The 18,555-nt window shown below is 39.5% G+C and overlaps 3 protein-coding genes across 6 annotated transcripts; 2 read left to right on the top strand and 1 right to left on the bottom strand.

Annotated features, from left to right (window-relative positions):
• Positions 1-614: 614 nt before the first annotated feature.
• On the bottom strand, positions 615-1,944 carry apoda.2 (apolipoprotein Da, duplicate 2). Its single transcript, XM_034556244.1, has 5 exons — positions 1,935-1,944; positions 1,677-1,810; positions 1,432-1,553; positions 967-1,055; positions 615-856 (listed from the first exon to the last, which is right to left on the bottom strand). Exons 2-5 carry the CDS (start codon positions 1,794-1,796, stop codon positions 615-617), a joined length of 573 nt encoding a protein of 190 aa, XP_034412135.1. The 5' UTR covers positions 1,797-1,810; positions 1,935-1,944.
• Positions 1,945-6,461: 4,517 nt separating this feature from the next.
• Positions 6,462-8,217, top strand: apoda.1 (apolipoprotein Da, duplicate 1). Its single transcript, XM_034556243.1, has 5 exons — positions 6,462-6,518; positions 6,710-6,848; positions 7,526-7,647; positions 7,772-7,857; positions 7,962-8,217. The coding sequence occupies exons 2-5, from the start codon at positions 6,732-6,734 to the stop codon at positions 8,195-8,197; spliced, it is 561 nt and encodes a 186-aa protein (XP_034412134.1). The 5' UTR covers positions 6,462-6,518; positions 6,710-6,731; the 3' UTR covers positions 8,198-8,217.
• A 3,525-nt stretch (positions 8,218-11,742) lies between these two features.
• LOC117746901 (COP9 signalosome complex subunit 9) lies at positions 11,743-17,622 on the top strand. 4 transcript variants are annotated; one of them, XM_034556241.1, is made up of 4 exons: positions 11,743-11,977; positions 13,441-13,513; positions 16,771-16,885; positions 17,044-17,622. In XM_034556241.1, the coding sequence occupies exons 1-4, from the start codon at positions 11,879-11,881 to the stop codon at positions 17,048-17,050; spliced, it is 294 nt and encodes a 97-aa protein (XP_034412132.1). In that variant the 5' UTR covers positions 11,743-11,878; the 3' UTR covers positions 17,051-17,622. The 4 variants fall into 4 exon arrangements, with proteins under 4 accessions (XP_034412132.1, XP_034412130.1, XP_034412133.1 ...); XM_034556239.1 differs by having other exon boundaries at positions 16,771-16,889; XM_034556242.1 differs by lacking the exon at positions 16,771-16,885.
• The last annotated feature ends 933 nt before the right edge of the window (positions 17,623-18,555 follow it).

Raw genomic sequence — 18,555 nt, 5'->3', positions numbered from 1 at the left:
GTAAGATAGTTGTTTTAAAGAGGCACGTTTTTTCTATATAAATAGTATTAATTATTATTGTGCCTGTGAGGGTAAGTTTCCGGGATTTCAGCTTCCCAATGATTTCCATGACTATTAATTGTGTATTATTGTAACAGGGGTGGGCGGGCGGGGGGTAAACGGTACAAGTCGGAGGGTAAACGCTGGAAAGTCTGGCATAATGTGGGGAATGATCTGGCAGTGAGTGTGTGTGAAGCTGGGGCTTATATACCAGAGGGAGGAGGTGCAGCAGAGTGGGCAGGTGAGAGTGAATAAGATGATGAGATGGGTGTGACTATCAGGTGCACTGAATTTACTGATTAGTTCTTTGGACTCAACAACAAAGAAGATTATTAGAATGTTAAAGAAATGTGAGTTGTATTAATTTGACTTTGTAGTTCAGAATAAATCCTGTTGGTCTAAAGACAAAAAAACACCACAATATGCATTTCTTCTTACAGGTTTATTGCATTGACTTTGCATAAGGTATCTACAGAGCGAGGAGGCGCAGCACACATTGCATACAGTTATGTTTTCATGTCATGGATCCAAGTCGCCCTGTCTCAGACCTGTAGCTGAAACAGGAGTATCTCAGTTTACTGGTTCATGGCACTGCAGTAAGTCTCATTCTGGTTGGTGGGCACCATCTTGTTTACATCGATTCCAATGGAGGACAGGATGCTGTGCAGCTCCTCGACGGTCTCCTCAGACAGAGTGGGCTCTCTGCTCAGGATCCAGGACAGCTCGATGCTGAACAGGCCGTAGTCAACGCAACCGTAGACCAGAGAGTGACCCTTGTAGTCGGTGGACAGCACCCAGTAGGGACCAGGAGGAGATCCTGCAGGAAAGACGAGTATGAGAGTCAAAGCCGATAGAATATTATATACGCAAGTAACTACTCAAATTGACTGACAGCACTTGAATATATTTGTAATACTATTTATTTACCTTCAAAGAAAGAGACCTCTAGCTTAGCAGGCTCAGAGGGGTCCTTGACCTTGGCAGAGCCGACGATAGAATTAACGGTTCCATTGTCACTAACAAATGAGGTAAAAACATGAACAGAAATTACTTTAGTCACACTTTTCCAATTTCACTAAATGATTGTCCTTCATTAACTTGAAACAGCGTCAAAGATGTGTTTGTGATCCTGTGTGTTCATGGTGCAGGAGTTTGGGCCGAGGATTCAATCCACCCGAGTAAAAAATAAGCAATTTCATCAAAGAGATATTTATTGTGGAATTACACACTAATTTACGGGATAAAAAATACTTTTAATTTTTCTCTGATCATTATTTCAATGACAACAACAGTACTTGTGGTTTCAAAACTTGAGTTTAAGCAGTACCTTTTTTAAAGAACATAGTATAGATTAAAAACCAAAATGTAAGCATTCAGGCAGCATGTACTCACAGCAGCTCACTGTTGAGGACCCCGATGACTCCATGACTCTTCAGGCTGTAGGTGGCAATGCTGCACTCGCCTTTCTGGAAGGATGTTGGCAGCTTCATGATCTCATACCACTTACCAAGGTACTGCAGAGGAAACACAGAACAAAACACACAAAGAAAAACATTTAATTGTTGCAAAACAGGCAATGTTGTCACGCTTTACATAATAATAAGTAGTAGCAAAGGAAAGGCAAGTTTATCCTTAACCTTGGAAGCATCAAAGTTGGCTTGAACAGCTGGTTTGGGACATTTGGCGAACTTCAACACCTGAGCGCTGGCTGCCAGAACAGACAGCAAAGTCAAGAAAATCACCTGCATGGCCTTCATCTTATCACCACGACCTGCAGAGAACAAAACAGAAAGATTATTGAGACAGGTTGCTCCTGAAAGCTCATATTTGAGGGTTAACTGGAGGGAAAGAGCAGGAGTTGTGACGAGGAAGAGTCGTGGCTGCACTCTGTTCACCTGTATGTAATCAGCGTTACTACCTGTGCTGAGGCGCATTCTGTTTTGAGGATCTTTTATAGATCTAAGGACCCTCTTGATCACATTCTTCAGCCTCTCATGTTTACGAGTAAAACAAAAAGGGGGAAGGAGTGTGAGAGTTGGCACCTGTTCAAATGAAGACGCTGTTCAAACAAGACTCACGCTTGATCTTTGGTGTAAATCTCATTAATTCCTCTCGGTCCGTTTATATTAATGAAACTAACTTCTTTTTAGTCTCTTTTAAAGAGGAACCTTGGCTAAAAACCAACAAGATTAATGTAAAAGTTACACACAAGATGAATAATAAGCACAAACGAGATCCAAAATATCTAAATATCTCAGTGCTCCAGTACACAGAAAACCAGTATCAGAGTAGCCAAGACAATATTCTGTGAACGAAGGAAATGCATTTTTTATGTTATGGACTTAAGAGGCCACATTTCTCATTTTGTTTTGAGTTTAAAATTAGCATCTGCTTATTTGCTGCTTAAATATTGTACATGTTCTCCCCAAAATCATGATCCCAGAGATCATCTGTATGCTATTCCTGTTAGTGAAAGAGATTTAATTATTAATAAATAGTTATATAAAAGGTGTAGAAATGTGTGTATTCACTTACTTCTTGCAGAGGATTAGTTTGAATAGAAGTCTGATACCAGTCTCATATTTGTCTGGCAAATATTATGCTACAGCTAGCTGTTGGTTAGCTTAGCATCATCAGCTCAGCATAAAGACTGGAAACAGCCCTGGATCAGTAAAGCACCTCTAGAGATCAATAAACATGCCCCTTAATCATGCAACAACCAAGGAGAGTAAATTATATGACCTCATTTAAAGACACAAATTGTTTAGTTTTACATACTATTACATATATTATATAATATATATATTGTTTTTTTTACATATTAAACAAACCCGATAACATGTTAGTGAGCTTTAGAGTTGCTGGTAGACAGATTTGCTTTATCTTCAGACAGAGCTGTAGTAGTTTCCTCCCGTTTCCAGTCTATATGCTAAACTAAGCTAAGCTAACTGCACAATAACATCATGTTTGGAAAAACATGGAAGTGGTATTGATTTTCTCATCCAAGTCTCAGCTAAAAGTAAATGAAGATATTTACGAGCTGACTTTAGCTGCTATATTTTAAGAACCAGGCTTAATGTCTTACCAGGAAGAACATTAACAGTATTCTGCTTTTTTCTTTTTTTATCACCAACAACAAACAGCATTGAAGTTCACACCAATATTATTAGTCTTCTAATCTCCAAATGTAAGTGCTGTCTCAGAAGAACACTTACTGCACCTTCCCACCTTTATAGACCGCAAGCCATAGTGTTTACTAATGTGTGAGGAAAGATTATTTGGGCACAGGTGCATTTCTTAATGCTCCCACAGCAGCTCCCTCTGTATTCACTGTTAATCCCTGCACTGCTTTTACAAGGTGCTGCAAGGGCCTCATAAACCACTTTGCACTGGAAATGGGTTGTGGCTGAAGCAGCCTGTATTGGTTTATTAACAGAAGATATGTAAAATAATAACAGAATCAGACAACGAGCTGCAGAACACAACATGCTTATAAAAACATTTAACATTTAGATATAACTATAAGCAGCAATAGAGGCATTGGATAGATGGTCAGAACTGCTGTATATCATGATAAACAACTGCTTTGAGTTCAATTGTAATTGGTTAATTGAGCTGCAATGTGTGGTCTGGCAATGTATTAGAGAATACACTTTTGTCTCATGATCATTTACAACTGTTGTCTCACAGCAGGTATGATGTAACCTCTTTTTTATAAAATGGTCTTTACAGCTTTGTCAAAAACATTCAGAGTCAGATGTGTCCTTTGATTCGAGGCCAGAGTTTTAGTTTGTGAGAGATGAAAAGATCACCCACCACATTTATTTCTTTGATAATTCAAAGAGGCTTCTTGTAACAGTTCAGCTCCACACCTTCTTTCTGTTAATAGTTGTTTTCATTATATCTGTTTGTCTATTAACTCTCTTGTCATTTCAGACCCGGTCATTCACACCTGATCATCCTTCATTCCCTTCACCTGGTTCTCACGCCCATCTCACCTGCAACCCATTCCCTCGTTAGTCACTCACTACTTAGGTTCCCTCACTTGTCCTCTGCCAGATTGTCTTGTGTTTTGAGACCAAGTTCTCCAGCGTTCCATAGTCTGTGTCCCTGTTTCTGTCTGTTCTGTTCCTGCCGTTACTCCAGTAAAGGATTATTATTTGCTTACTCTGTTTTGTCCATTGTGCTTGGGTCCCTGGTCTTCGATCCGTGACACTTCTTGCATTTAACAACACCATATCACAGAAAATCAATTTAAGTCAAATAAATCCCCAGAAAATGTAATCAATATGACCTGCTTACTTTAATATCTAATTGGCTAAAGATATATAAAAAATGTATCGTCCAGTTTCCCTGCATTCCTCTGATACTAAACAAATGATACTCGAGTTACATTGATCTTTGGTGTAACATAATCTACAATTGAACTGTTTTTGTTTCGCATGAATGGAAAGTCAAAAAAGGTCATTCAGCGGCTCCATCGATCGCCAGTGTTTTTGTTTTACACTCGTAAAGTCAAAACAGAGGATGTTCATCTAAGTTACCTCTGATCCTCCAGTGTGACACATTCTCAGGCCTGTTTGACCAAAACCATGAAAATATAGGCAATGGGAGTCTTATCGTTGTTAAAGGATAACCATATATTGTATCAGCTTAACCAAACAGTCACCTCAGTCACTGTGGTGATAACACTAACCAGTTCATAAACAATGAATAACTTATTATTTTTACAGTAATGCTCCACCAATCCTGTAAGAGGCTGTCAATTAAATTTATGTGGAAAGGTCACAGATGGTGTTGCTGCCCCTAGTGTCCCTCAGCAGCAGAAGGAAACATTCCCAGTGTCTATGTGTGTATTAGTGTGTTACGGCATACGGTACAGTGTGTTTGTGTGTGTGTGTGTATGTGTGTGTGTGTGGAAACAGGTGCCAGGAACCCAACATGACCCAGGTCACCCTGTCAGTCATTCATATCTGTTCAAGTTGCTGTTGCACGTTTATCCCACAAACACACATTTCATAATTCTACTGTGCTTTGGATCTGACATTATTTATAGAAACTCTGATTGATTGATTGATTGTAAGTTAATAAGTTAAATAATTCCTATTCCACTTTCAATCAGGCTTTCTCACTGCAAACACCTGTGTCAAAGTGCAACCGCTGCTTCGATCAACATTCCTTGATCATCTACTGAATCAGTCAGGCTCATTGTCTGAGTTGAGTGTTAAACAACTGTGGTTTACTGCACCAGGACATTTCACATATGTCAATGCTGAGGTACACTGAGAAACAGATATTTAATTTAGTTCACGTTTTGTTCGTATTTTTCTGCATTTGGACCGTGAGCGCTGCCACATTCTTTAATGATGGATGGATGATCCTGACTTTTTTAATTAATTGATTAAGTTGGCACACGTTCATGTAGCTGAATCTGTTCACATTGCCAGGATGAAAAATTACTTTTTGAGGAAGAAATGACAAAAGTTAGTTTAATGAAGAATGATGATTTGCCAAACATATTTTAGAATAAAGAAATATGTATTTACTTTGACATAGTTCACCGCTCAATGTGTAAAAGACTAAAACAGTATTCCTATGCAGACACATACCACCATCAAAAGAAAAGATGCTCTTGAACTGAAACTCGGTAATTGAACTAATTTAGTAATTTGGTTCTTCAGGAATGCTCTGATTACTCACAAAGTTAAACACGATGACATTTTGTACCACACTGAGCTACAGATGTCAACCAAAAGTCAGAAGCTCACCAAAGCTTTAACAATTAATCCTGTGAGTAACATGAATGTCTGAATCACATTTCATGGGAATCCATGAATAGTTGTTGAAACATTTCACTTTAAAATACAAATGTGAGCCTTGTGGTATAACTACCATAGATAAAAAGTCGGGGATCACCAAAGTCATTAAGATTCATTGTCTGGGGACAATTAAAGTATGTAGAAAATGTCTGCAATATTATAGTGGACGGAAAGACCGACATTACCATATGTAGAGCCATGTCGCGAGCATAGCTAAAACATTTAAAGTCCGGACTCATCCCATCCGTGAGCTGTGACGAGAATGTGACAAAATATTATTTAATTAGACTGAGTCTAATAATCAGTCTCTTTGTCCAACCAGGACTAAGTGGTGCATTTCAAAATCTATTTTTCTAAATCCTCAAACATTTTGTTGAAAAACAGAAATTCACATTCCTGCCCACCCAAAGCAGAAGAACATCCAGATTGTTTAATTACATTTCTACTGGTGTGTCCCCCATGACTCCACTTTGCTAATAGTGTACTTCATGTCTGAAATAAAGACGGCTCTACACAAAGACACCCATTGATGACACAACGTTGCAGTGCTGCAAAACCTCACCGAGAGCAACGTCTCTCATTCAAATAACAGAATTGGTCCAAGGGAGAGAACATACATCTGAATCAACAGGATAAAGAGGTAACAACATATATTTGGAGGTGAAGTAAATAATAGAATGACAAGTTACTCACTTGTAAACAACTAAAATGTTCACGTGTTTAAAGAAATTGTATAGAAAAATGTTCGTTGTGTAAACTTTCACATTTAAAATACTTACTTTCGTATGACTTTATATTATTTTATGTTATTTATATGACTTTTTATGTTGTGAATTCCTTGTCCTTTGCAGGTAACAAAGGCCTGTCTCGACTATGAAGTTATTTTCTGTTGTGGTTTTGGCCTTCATCCTCCCACTGATCAGGGCTCAGGTTCCCCATTGGGGTCCATGTCCAGAGCCAGCGGTTCAACCGGCCTTCAACCTAAAAGAGGTACAACCTACTTCGAAGAGAAAATTATGAATAAATTGTCAGACTGATGCCCAGCGGTGTCAGTGAACAACTGAGCTTTTTCTCTTGTGCTATCTCAAAAAAGAAAAAAGAAAATTTTATTTTTCCACAAGAACCACTGCTATAAGTGTGTCTTTTTCAAAATGTGTCAAAGATTATGTATGTATCTTTATTATGTATAGCGTTACATGTATAGATGGCAAGTTACTTCTTATGATCTGGTTCATTACACATCATAATGTTGTAGTAGGCAGATCATTTATTCATCTAAATGTCAACAACTATTCCTCCTGTGGGCACCCATATAGTAATGTTATGTATATGTTTCATATATAGTGTTGTAAACTACTTTATAAATGTGTATGTACTGCTTGATTATTATTATTGGTGCATTGATGTACAAGTAGTATTTCACTGTTGTAGTTGTAGTACTGTATACACTAGCTTGTTTACTCAAGCAAGCCTGCACAGAAACTAATGAATAAAGCTGTTAAATAAAAGTAGTGGAGTAAAAATGACATTAATTTTCTCTAAAATGTAAATGAGTAGAAGTGTAAAGTAGCAAAAACTGAATCCACTAAAAGCATGTCGATTTATTCATACTCTGCTCACAGCGCTCTGAATTGTCTTTGTACTCGTGTGTGTCTTTGTCCTCATAGTTCATGGGAAGATGGTTTGAAATTTCCAAACTGCCGGCCCAGTTTGAGAAGGGCTGGTGCATTGAAACCAATTTCACTTTGAGGACAGACAACTCCATTCGAGTGGTCAGCTCTGAAATACTGTGAGTCCTTTCAGAACTTTCTTTGTGAAAATATGGAGTCAAAGAGTCCATGAGAATAATATTTGCATGGTATGTAAATTCCCCCTTATTCCAACATGAAATTTGACTGTGTGGAATAAAACAGAAAAGGAGAGCTGAGGAAAATCGAAGGGACTGGAGTCATAGAGGATATGAAGAATCCGGCTAAACTGGGAATAAGTTATTCCTACGGTGAGAGAGGCACTTTACAGTCTGTTGATGATGTTACTGGACTTCTTAACATGAACATGCCTCTTACTCTTTTGATTTCTGTGTTGTGCTCCTTGCCATCCCAGTCCTGCCCTACTCCCCTTACTGGATCATGTCTACTGACTACGTGAACTCGGCCCTGGTGTATTCCTGCACTGACATCCTGAGGATTTTCCACGTGGACTTCGCCTGGATCCTCGGCCGAACACGAACCCTGCCGGACGCCACCGTCGAGAAAGCCATGGAGATCTTCGCGAAGAACAACATCGACGTGAGCAGGATGATTCCCAGCAGGCAGAAGGACTGCGACCAAACTATCTGAGCAGCGATGGAAATGCAGCACAAGATGGTGCTGTTGTTGACAGGAGAGAAAAATGATTTATTATCTGTTCCATAAAAATCTTAGACTAATATCAAGATGATTGTGACTCATCTCAGTTTCTCAGTTTGTTTATGTGTGGAACACAACTTTCCTGCCTTTGAGACAAAAGTATTTACAGCACAAAATAACTACATGCCTATATAATGCACATTATAGTTGTTGTTGACGTGAGACGTGTGTTTAACAGCGTAAGTGAAATAGTCATACTCACCTTTCTATTCAATGCATCATTCCTGGTTGTATTATTATAAGCTGAGAAAACATTTCTGCACAGTTTAAGCCATTTAAGCTGCAACCTTTGTCATAAGGAAATATGTTTGTGAATCATATTGGAATCAAATAATATTGAGTAAATGTGATCTGTTAAACCACAAACCTACAGCATCCAATTAGAGTCAATAAAAGTCATTGAAACATTCTTGTCTTGTTTGATTCTGTGCAGCATATTTTTAATCAAAACATTTTGTATGAACATCAGTGTGCATGATTTCTACAGTTTATAGATCCTGTACATCAATCAGAAACAAAAACTGATTTGAAAATATTTGTATAAAAGATTGTACTTACTTACGTACTACAGTCCATTCAAACAAATGTTTACAGCTTGATATCCTAGTCATTTTCTTTTTGTGATGAAACATTATTTAATGTCTTTATTTGACATTATTTTCCATTCAACTTTATCCTGAATAAAAGATAAAGGTTGCCAGTAATGTTTATGTCACGTATAAATCAATTGGTAGGCTAATGATAGTACTAAACTGCAAGCAACATTGTAGTATTGTAATGTGGTATTACATTACATTACATTACATGTCATTTAGCTGACGCTTTTATCCAAAGCGACTTACAATAAGTGCATTAAACCATGAGTCCAAACTCAGAACAACAAGAATCAAGCAAGTACAATTTCTTCAATAAAGTTAAACTACAAAGTGCCATCAGTAAGAGGCATTTAAGTGCTACCAAAGTGCTACTACGGCGCTACCTGCCCTATTCAAGGTATAGTCGTAAAAAATATGTGTTTTTAGTTTGCGACGGAAGATGTAGAGACTTTCTGCTGTCCTGATGTCAATGGGGAGCTCGTTCCACCAATGAGGAGCCAGCACAGCAAACAGTCGTGACTTCGTAGAGTGTTTAGCTCGTAGTGACGGAGCTACAAGCCGATTGGCAGAAGCCGAGCGAAGTGAGCGAGGTGGGATGTACGGTTTGACCATGTCCTGGATGTAGACCCGACCCAATCTGTTCGCAGCACGGTACGCAAGTACCAATGTTTTGAAGTGGATGCGGGCGGCCACCGGTAACCAGTGAAGGTCGCGGAGGAGCGGAGTAGTGTGGTTAAATTTCGGGAGGTTGAAGACCAGCCGAGCAGCTGCATTCTGGATGAGCTGTAGAGGTCGAATGGCATTAGCAGGTAGACCTGCCAGGAGGGAGTTGCAATAGTCTAGCCGTGAGATGACCAGAGCCTGGACCAGAACCTGTGCCGCCTTCTGAGTGAGAAGGGGTCGTATTCTCCTGATGTTGTACAGCATGTACCTACAGGAGCGTGTTATTGCGGTAATGTTGGCAGTCAGGGAGAGTTGACTGTCGAGTGTCACACCGAGGTTCCTGGCAGTCGGAGTTGGAGCCAACACTGAGTTGTTGAAGTTAATAGTCAGGTCGTGGGTGGGAGAGCCTTTTCCTGGAAGGAGGAGAAGTTCAGTCTTGTCCGGGTTCATTTTCAGGTGGTGTGCGGACATCCACTGAGAGATGTCAGTCAGACAGGCAGAGATTCGTGCTGCTACCTGTGTTTCAGATTGGGGAAACGAGAGGATCAATTGGGTGTCGTCAGCGTAGCTATGGTATGAGAAGCCCTGCGAGCGAATGACAAAGCCGAGAGAGTTAGTGTACAGAGAGAAGAGAAGAGGATCAAGGACTGAGCCCTGAGGGACCCCAGTAGTCAGAGGACAAGGCTCAGACACAGATCCTCTCCAGGTTACCCGGTAAGTGCGGTCGGTGAGGTAGGATGAGAAGAGTGAGAGTGCGGTGCCTGAGATACCCAGGTCCTGGAGGGAGGAAATAAGGATTTGGTGGTTCACTGTGTCAAAGGCAGCGGAAAGGTCTAGAAGGATAAGGACAGATGAGAGAAAGGCTGCTCTAGCAGTGTGAAGCTGCTCAGAGACAGCAAGGAGGGCAGTCTCTGTTGAGTGGCCTGCCTTGAATCCAGACTGGTGAGGGTCAAGAAGGTTGTTGCAGTGAAGAAAGGAGGAGACTTGGTTAAAGATAGCTCGCTCTAGAGTTTTGGAAAGGAAGGGGAGGAGAGAGACAGGTCTGTAGTTATTGACTTCTTGCCTCCTTCAGAGAGTTAGGGAAACAGCAGGTTGAGAGGGAGGTGTTAATAAGATGGGTGAGAAAGGAAAGAAGGTTGGGAGCAATAGACTGGAGAATGTGAGATGGGATGGGGTCAAGGGGGCAGGTGGTTGGCGGGCAGAGGTTACCAAGGTAAGAACTTGATTGGGAGACAGGAGGGTGAAAGAGGAAAGCGAGGGGGAAGAAGATGAAGTTAATGGAGGTGTAGTTAAAGAAGATGGATTAGTAAATGAGGAGCGTATGTCGTCTATCTTTTTTGTGAAGTAGTCAACAAAGTGACTAGGTAGAAGGGTGGAGGGAGGGGGGGGGGGGACCAGGGGGGTCAAGGAGGTTGGTCCAGCTTTGTGAGTAGGAGGGGATGGACTGAGCGAGAGAGCAAAGGAAGACAGTAAGAGTAGCAGGTCACATGACTTCTCTGTCTGGATGTTAAAGTCGCCCAGAAGGATGAGCGGGGGTCCATTTTCTGGGAAGTTTGATAGGAGGACGTCAAGTTCTTCCAACAAGTCTCCCAAGGAACCAGGTGGACAGTAGAGAACAACAATGGTTAGTTGAACCGGATGAGTAACCGTCACTGCATGAAATTCAAAAGACAGTGGGGTAAATAATGGAAGCGGGTAGAGAGAAAAACTCCACTTGGGTATGGAACCGTATATTAATTCAAGTCAATTTATATTTACATAGCTTAATATCACAAATTGCATATTTGCCTTAGGGGGCTTTACAATCTATCCATATACGACACCCTCTGTCTTTTGACCCTCCCGTCAGACAATGAAAAACTCCCCAAACAAACCTCTTTAACTGGGAAAACAAGAATGGAAGAACCCTCAGTAAAAACAATCCTAATAACACAATTATATACATATAATGTGAAAGTATATGAAAAATAGGAATCAAGGAGCATGTGTTGGAGTGGTCATAATAGGGTAAATATATTATTATTATTCAAAGTATGTATACATTGTTAACCTCACAACATGTTGGTCGCTCAAATCCCCATTGGAAAAGTTAAAAAAAACTACTTATTAATGAACAAACTGGTTTTCTTGATGACGTCTGGACTACACCCATATTAAAAAGTGTGTGTATATCAAATAAACGATTACACAATTGTCCCCGTTGTATTTGACCTTACCACTCGGAACCATTGTGTCTTCACTCGACTTCCACGTCGGATGTATTTTGGACCGACACCGCGTTAGCTCGATTTTGTGGCGCTTCTTCAGCTCTCCGTTTGATGAACGTTAGTCGATCAGACCACGTGCTTCATCGATGCCACTAAAGGATCAGTCCAACTCGACGGTCGCCATGAAACCAGCAGTGGACGAGATGTTTCCTGAGGGCGCGGGACCGTACGTTGATCTGGACGAGGTTAGCTAACTAGCTAACCTAACTAGCTTGTTAACTCATTAATCTAGCTAGTTAACTAACGTTAGCTAGTTACGTCTATATACAGTTAGCGTAGCTGTGTGTATATATAACTATAGACTGAGCCGTTTTACTGCCGTATGCCTTAATAGTGAAATGTATCTTCAGCGTTAACAGCTTAAAGTTGCAAATATTAACTAATAACGTTAATGTGACCACAGCTTGTTGCCTTGGTAACGGTTATTGTGGCCCATCGTAATGTTAACCGACCTAGACAATATCCTCACACGTGCCAGTATAAACAGTTAAATCAGTCTATAACACGAACTTATCCACTTACCGACAAGTTATACATTAATAATATAGCCTGTATATATGAATATAACTGATAGAACATTGCTACACTACCAGCCACTTCATGTATATAAAGTACTCTAGTACCATTCAATATGTATTCCTTTACACTATTTGTTTACAATTTACAGTACACTTGACTTTCATCTAGAATATTATGTATATCCATGAATTGTCTACACATAATAGTGCTTCGTTTTATATTTTTTCACTTATGCTCTGAGCATTAAACATAATCTTTATACTTTTAACTTTTTTATATCCCCATATAAATATATTTGCACTTCCTGCACACATATCTACTGCTTTCAAATTGTACAGCTATATTGTACATGTTGAAGTAGTTTATCACACGTAAGACTAATCGGCTGTTTTGGTCTTTGTTGATTAAGATTTCTTTAGTCGCTCAGTCATTTTTAAAAAACTTTTTTCATGCTGAATGAAAAACTTATGAGCACATCTCAGGTTTAAACAAGATCTTAAGTGGTGCTTTTTTGTGATTTTTTTTTGTGGAGAAATTCAGTTTTACAAACCTGTCGATTCAATTAATTTTTTAATTGACTAAAACGCTCAAGTGTTAGTTGATAAGAATTCCTTTGGTCGAGGATAGCCCTATAATTTCCTCTTTATATATATATATAAAACACCAAGTCAAACTCCTTGGTGTTTGGCTTTGTTCTTAGTTTTTAAGTAGTATGTGTATTTCTATCTTCATGTAAATAGTTCTGTGTGTAAATGCATTGAGAGCAACTTAAAGTCAGCGTCAAATACCTTTTAATTGTGTACAGATACTTGACCAATAAAGCAGATTCTGTAATAGTTTCAAGTAATCAGGAGGAACCAAATAAAATGGAAGATGAACTAAACACAGTTTGACAAAAAGCTACCTCTTGGATTTACAAGCTGTCTGCAAGTATTCAAAAGTAGGGTTGAGCATTATCTACTGTGTAGACCAGCACATAAGAAACAGCATATGTTTTTTCATATTTGTAACTAAATTATACTGACAGATGTATCCAAACAAAATGTCAGTATTAGTAATTGGCTGTTTTCATGGCTGTCTTGGTAAAATTGAATGTGTGCCTCTGTGCTGCATGTTTGTTCTCTGGCAGGCTGGGGGAAGCACAGGACTGCTGATGGACCTGGCTGCCAATGAAAAGGCAGTTCACTTAGATTTCTTCAATGGTAAATAATTTCTTCATATACATACCACTAGCCATTCCTTACCTTTACTCAACAGCAAAACAATAAATCTACTTGAGGCCCTCCTAAAATATTGAGGAAATAAAGATGTATTGTTGTCGTGCACTGAGTTGGTGCATGTTATGTGCAGGCATTGGCCTTACTTATACAGTAATCCAATTAAAATTAAAATAAATCCTTTTGACACCAGAGCTTTGTATATATTATAATCTTGTCAGACAATTAAAATATACACCTGGTCGATTTGATTAAAAATCCAAATATGTAAATATTTGATACACAGCAGTTCAAAGATAAATTGAGTCAGTTTAGCTAAGATTGGGTCACAATTCATTGAATATTTGAAAGTATTTTATAATTGTACATGAAACAAAATAATTGGCATTTGCCATAATGTACTGCCACATCAATACTAAATAATAGATAATGATAAATTGGGCTAGTCCCCAAAGATACATTTTTTACTGAAATGCTGCAGACTGGTGCGTGTCCAGCATTTCAACAATGCTTCATATGCCTGGAGGTGAGGACGTTTATTTCTCTTGTTATTGCCTTCATCTGGGAGGAGTTGGGGACCGAGTAGTGCAGTTGGCGGTGCCACTGGTAATATTATAGCACCCTTGGATGTTCTGGATAGTAGCAATGCTCTGTTCACTTTGCTCAGGTAATCTGAAGTGAACTGAGGAGGAGTCAGTCATCTTCAAATAGGAAATAGTCAGGGCAGATTGAATCTATTAGTACATGAGGTTATTTCACTTCTGGGCGTTAGAGCGCTGCTGGTTTCACAGCAGGACATCTCTTTACTGGCCCCAAAACATTCCTTTTACCCCTGCCCCCCTTTTACTAACTGTGTTTTATAATGTAGTGTGATCTCTTGTCCCGAGGCGCAGCTACATCAAACGTCCACAACCTCTTGCCATATGCGACACAGATTCCACGCAGACTTCTCAGCAGGAGCTCTGTGGATGTGCTTTGTATGAGGCTAATTTAGGGTGGCAGGCTTTATTCCCTTCTGATAGAGATGTGTACCACTTAACTGTCTCCAGGCGTATTGAAAGCAGCTTCCAAATCCCCTGGCCTACATTTATAAAGGGATTTTAAATGTTGAACAATCAGTGTCACACTGGCTCAGTTCTTTCACAGTCACAAATGTGACAATTTGTGCTAATTAGTGTAATTTCCCACTGAAATATTCAGGCTGCAGCGGCTTTGTGGAAAAATAACTTCAGTGTGTTGCACTTGTTCCGGTTTGGTCCTCGTGTTTGTAAGGGAATTTGTAAATAGTTTTACTTTCTAAAACAGGAAACTATAGTTTAATCGAACTGCTACTGCAAGTAAAACATGAATTAATCTTTTTGGAAACGTTTGTGACGCATGTTTACAATACAGCATGAACACTCCTGGCTCAAATTCATTAATCACTAAATACTGTTGTTTCGCCTGCATGTTTTATCAATAGTTTAAATTGGGTAATATGATTTATTTCTTCAATTATGCTTTTAGTTGATCAATTAATATGGGTTGACCATGAAAATGCTTAGATATTGCATGGGGGCACATATTGTTCCAGCGGTTACAACATGACAGAAGGATTGTTTTCACCTGAGCGTCCCTGTCTTGCATGTACCTGTCTTAATGTGCTGATGTTTTTGTGAAGGCTTTAATTAGAGCCAAAATGTTGTTTCTCTGTCATGTGCTGTCTGATTTCTATGTTCGGAGTGTTTGATGACACCTTTTAAAACAGCAGTCTGCGCACAAGGAGGATGTGTGGATAACATACGCACTGCACATTCTAATGTGTAGTCTGCACAAAATGTACTGTATGTAGACTGACTGACTGCAGACGGTACTTATACAGCACAATAGAACACCACTTAAAGTGTATAAAGAAGAACAAAGGGATCACTCAAAGTGTTCTTATTACATTTGTCTTTTTACTAAAACTAAGATTTTTCATAGTTTGGCTATAAATACAACAAGAGCCAATTCCCACTGTCTATTTCAGGAAAACAATTTAATAAACATAATGCTTCATTGTCTTATGTCATCGTAAATTAGATTTATTTAGGTTTTGGACTGCTGATCAAAACAAGTATAGGACAAAATATCACCTCAGGCTATAAAGATTTGTGATGTTTCTTTTTCTCAAAATGTTCTGACATTTTACAAATTAAACAATTGAAAAAACATATATTCATCAACAATTAGTCTGTGAATTATTTTCCCTAAATTGATTCATTGTAGAAAATACTGTTAATAATTTCCCAAATTACTCTTAATAATTTGTTATCATACATATATGTTGAAGAATAGCATAACATTCTCATGTTTGTGAATCATGTTGTGTTTGGTTGAATGTTACAACCCGGCTCAAAGGCTGCAACATGAGGGGAGACCAGACGAGTGTGGAAGTAGTAAATAGTAAAAAAAAACATGTATTTAAAGAATACCAAAAGTAACTTAACCAACAAAACAAATCAGCAGCAGTGTCAGCCAGAGGAGCGCAACCAGCCAGGCAAGGGAGCGACCGGCTCATTGTTCAGGTGGCGTGTCTTTATGGACTCCCACCAGGCTCAAGGGTGGCTCAACTGACGAGGAACAGTCTGAAAGACAAAGAAACAGCAAACAGAGCCCGGACCCCTAGTGGAAGGGAGAGGTTGTCATAGTAACAAGACCATTTTTGCTTAGAAAATGACTACAATTATCAATCAATCCACAAAATAGTTGCCGTCTCATTTTCGGTTGATTGACTAAACGTTGCAGCTCTAGAAAACAAACAAAAGAATAGGAAAGGAAAGGAAACTTATCTTAAATGTCAATGATAACAGTAGTCGCTGAAAGCTAATTTTTCATTATTATTTGTTTCTATTGGATCACAGTGATAGTAATAATAATCATAGTGATTGTGAAAAGGATAGTGTGCAGAATTTGGTGGTATCTAGTTGTGTGGTTTTAGATATCAACCTTCTGAATATGCCTGCGCTCACTCCTCCCTTTGCAAGACTGGCAATGGGAGCCGCTGAGGACAAAATCGCGGTAATGTCGTTCGTAACACTACTTTAACAGAAGTCAGACGGCGACTGGCAGTACTTCGGTTTTGCACTCTGCAGCTCATGTTACAGTTTCACAAACATGCCAGATAACCTCCAGGTAACGTAAATATGTTTGGATTGTCTGTTCTGCAGCACATGGTGAAGAAGACGATAGCTACAAATCTTATCTTCCATTTCTGTCAATAGATCCCAGGTCCCAGGATGTGGCACATATTACCATGCATGTTCATACACTTCTGCTGCTGACCTCTGATCTCACAAACTGTCAGACCCACAGGAAGGCCGCTCAGCAGACTCCTCAGCAAGTGCATTCCCAGATCTTTTTACTTTTATCACCCTACACCACTCCAACCTTCTCCACCTATAACGCTTTATGAGAACATTTCTGGCTTGCAGACACATTTGAAATTGTCCGGCTGTCATGAGACTGTAATTTAATTGTGTTTTTTGTTTCCACAGATTTTGAGGATCTATTTGATGATGATGACATCCAGTGACAGAGACTTCAGAGTTGATAGATTATATTCTCACCACTCCACATATTTATTTTTGGGTGGAAAGCAAACCAACCATTTTCTGTCTAATTACATACAATTGCCTGTCATAGATGTCCTAGTTTCAGGCTTTTTAAAAACATCCTTAAAAAGTCGTCACCAGCTCCAGATGTTGTGAAATTCTTAGGATCCCATGGATTCTTCATGTATGGTATGTTAAAATTATGAGCTTGTATCGTGCTCATGTCTTTGACTGCTTCTAAACTGGATTGCAGGTTTCAGTGCGCTGGAGAACACCTGTTAGGAGCGTAATTATACATGTGATGGGCAGAGGCTCCATATGCTGTCGCCCTTAAACAAACTGCAGATGGCATATGATGAATGATGGTCCGCTAAAATGGCTTTAATTATTTGAATGATAGTCACATACATTCTGTGTTTGGTTTTATATCTGCAGTGTGTCATTAAAGTGCACAGCAGTCTGTGCATCTACACTTGTAATTTTGGGATCAAAAAACAATAAATAGCGTGTTGTATATATGAAGCCATAAGTGTGTCTGATTGTCTTCATAGAAAAAACATCAGATTTTTCAATTACATTTTATTTGTATCGCTTAATATCACCAATCCAAAAAACTTGCCTTAGAGGGCTTTACAATCTGTACAACATACCAAATTCAATTCAATTTATTTTGTATAGCCCAATATCACAAATTACAAATTTGCCTCAGAGGGCTTTACAATCTGTACATATACGACATCCCTGTCCCAGGACCTCACATCGAATCAGGAAAAACTCCCCAAATATAACCTTTGACAGGGAAAAAAGGGAAGAAACCTTCAGGAGAGCAACAGGAGGATCCCTCTCCCCGGAAGGACAGATGCAATAGATGTCATGTGTACAGAATGAACAGCATTACAAAGTTACATAAACACATTACATGAATATGACAATGTATGAATGGAACTCCAATCCATGAAACAGAAGGAGGTAGAAAGGAGGGGGGGCGGGCCGCATCAGCAGGGCTAACGCGAGACCGGCTCACCAGGCATCAGACACCGCCAGGTCCAATGGACCCTATGAGACGTAAAGTCACAAAGACTCCGGGGAGGAAGCAGAGTTAGTAAGGTGCACTGGAGAGATGTAAATTCATCCATAAGGAGAGAGAGAAGAGGAGATAGGTGCTCAGTGTATCCTAAAACATCCCCCAGCAGCCTATAAGCATATAGCAGCATATCAAGGGGCTGATTCAGCTCTAACTATAAGCACTATCAAACAGGAAAGTCTTAAGTCTATTCTTGAATGAGGTGACTGTGTTTGCCTCCCGGACTGAAAGTGGAAGCTGGTTCCATAAAAGAGGAGCTTGATAACTGAAGGCTCTTGCTCCCATCCTACTTTTTAGGACTCTGGGAACCACGAGTAGCCCCGCATTTAGTGAGCGCAGCTCTCTAGTGGGGCAATATGGTACTACTAGCT

The sequence above is a fragment of the Cyclopterus lumpus genome, chromosome 17 (genome assembly GCF_009769545.1).
Source record: "Cyclopterus lumpus isolate fCycLum1 chromosome 17, fCycLum1.pri, whole genome shotgun sequence".
NCBI lineage: Eukaryota > Metazoa > Chordata > Actinopteri > Perciformes > Cyclopteridae > Cyclopterus > Cyclopterus lumpus.
Note: the sequence above shows the minus strand (reverse complement) of the source record. Positions and strands in the feature narration are given on the sequence as shown.

What these genes read in the sequence shown, in the direction of transcription:
- LOC117746901 (XM_034556239.1), top strand. Translation starts at nt 11,879, where the DNA reads ATGCCACTAAAGGATCAGTCCAACTCGACGGTCGCCATGAAACCAGCA. An exon ending in TCACTTAGATTTCTTCAATG is followed by an intron (nt 13,514 to 16,770) that starts GTAAATAATTTC and finishes TTCTGTCAATAG; the next exon opens with ATCCCAGGTCCCAGGATGTG. An exon ending in CTCAGCAGACTCCTCAGCAA is followed by an intron (nt 16,890 to 17,043) that starts GTGCATTCCCAG and finishes TTGTTTCCACAG; the next exon opens with ATTTTGAGGATCTATTTGAT.
- apoda.1 (XM_034556243.1), top strand. Translation starts at nt 6,732, where the DNA reads ATGAAGTTATTTTCTGTTGTGGTTTTGGCCTTCATCCTCCCACTGATC. An exon ending in CGGCCTTCAACCTAAAAGAG is followed by an intron (nt 6,849 to 7,525) that starts GTACAACCTACT and finishes TTGTCCTCATAG; the next exon opens with TTCATGGGAAGATGGTTTGA. An exon ending in GGGAATAAGTTATTCCTACG is followed by an intron (nt 7,858 to 7,961) that starts GTGAGAGAGGCA and finishes TTGCCATCCCAG; the next exon opens with TCCTGCCCTACTCCCCTTAC.
- apoda.2 (XM_034556244.1), bottom strand. Translation starts at nt 1,796, where the DNA reads ATGAAGGCCATGCAGGTGATTTTCTTGACTTTGCTGTCTGTTCTGGCA. An exon ending in CCAACTTTGATGCTTCCAAG is followed by an intron (nt 1,554 to 1,676) that starts GTTAAGGATAAA and finishes TTTCCTCTGCAG; the next exon opens with TACCTTGGTAAGTGGTATGA. An exon ending in GTCCTCAACAGTGAGCTGCT is followed by an intron (nt 1,056 to 1,431) that starts GTGAGTACATGC and finishes CTCATTTGTTAG; the next exon opens with TGACAATGGAACCGTTAATT.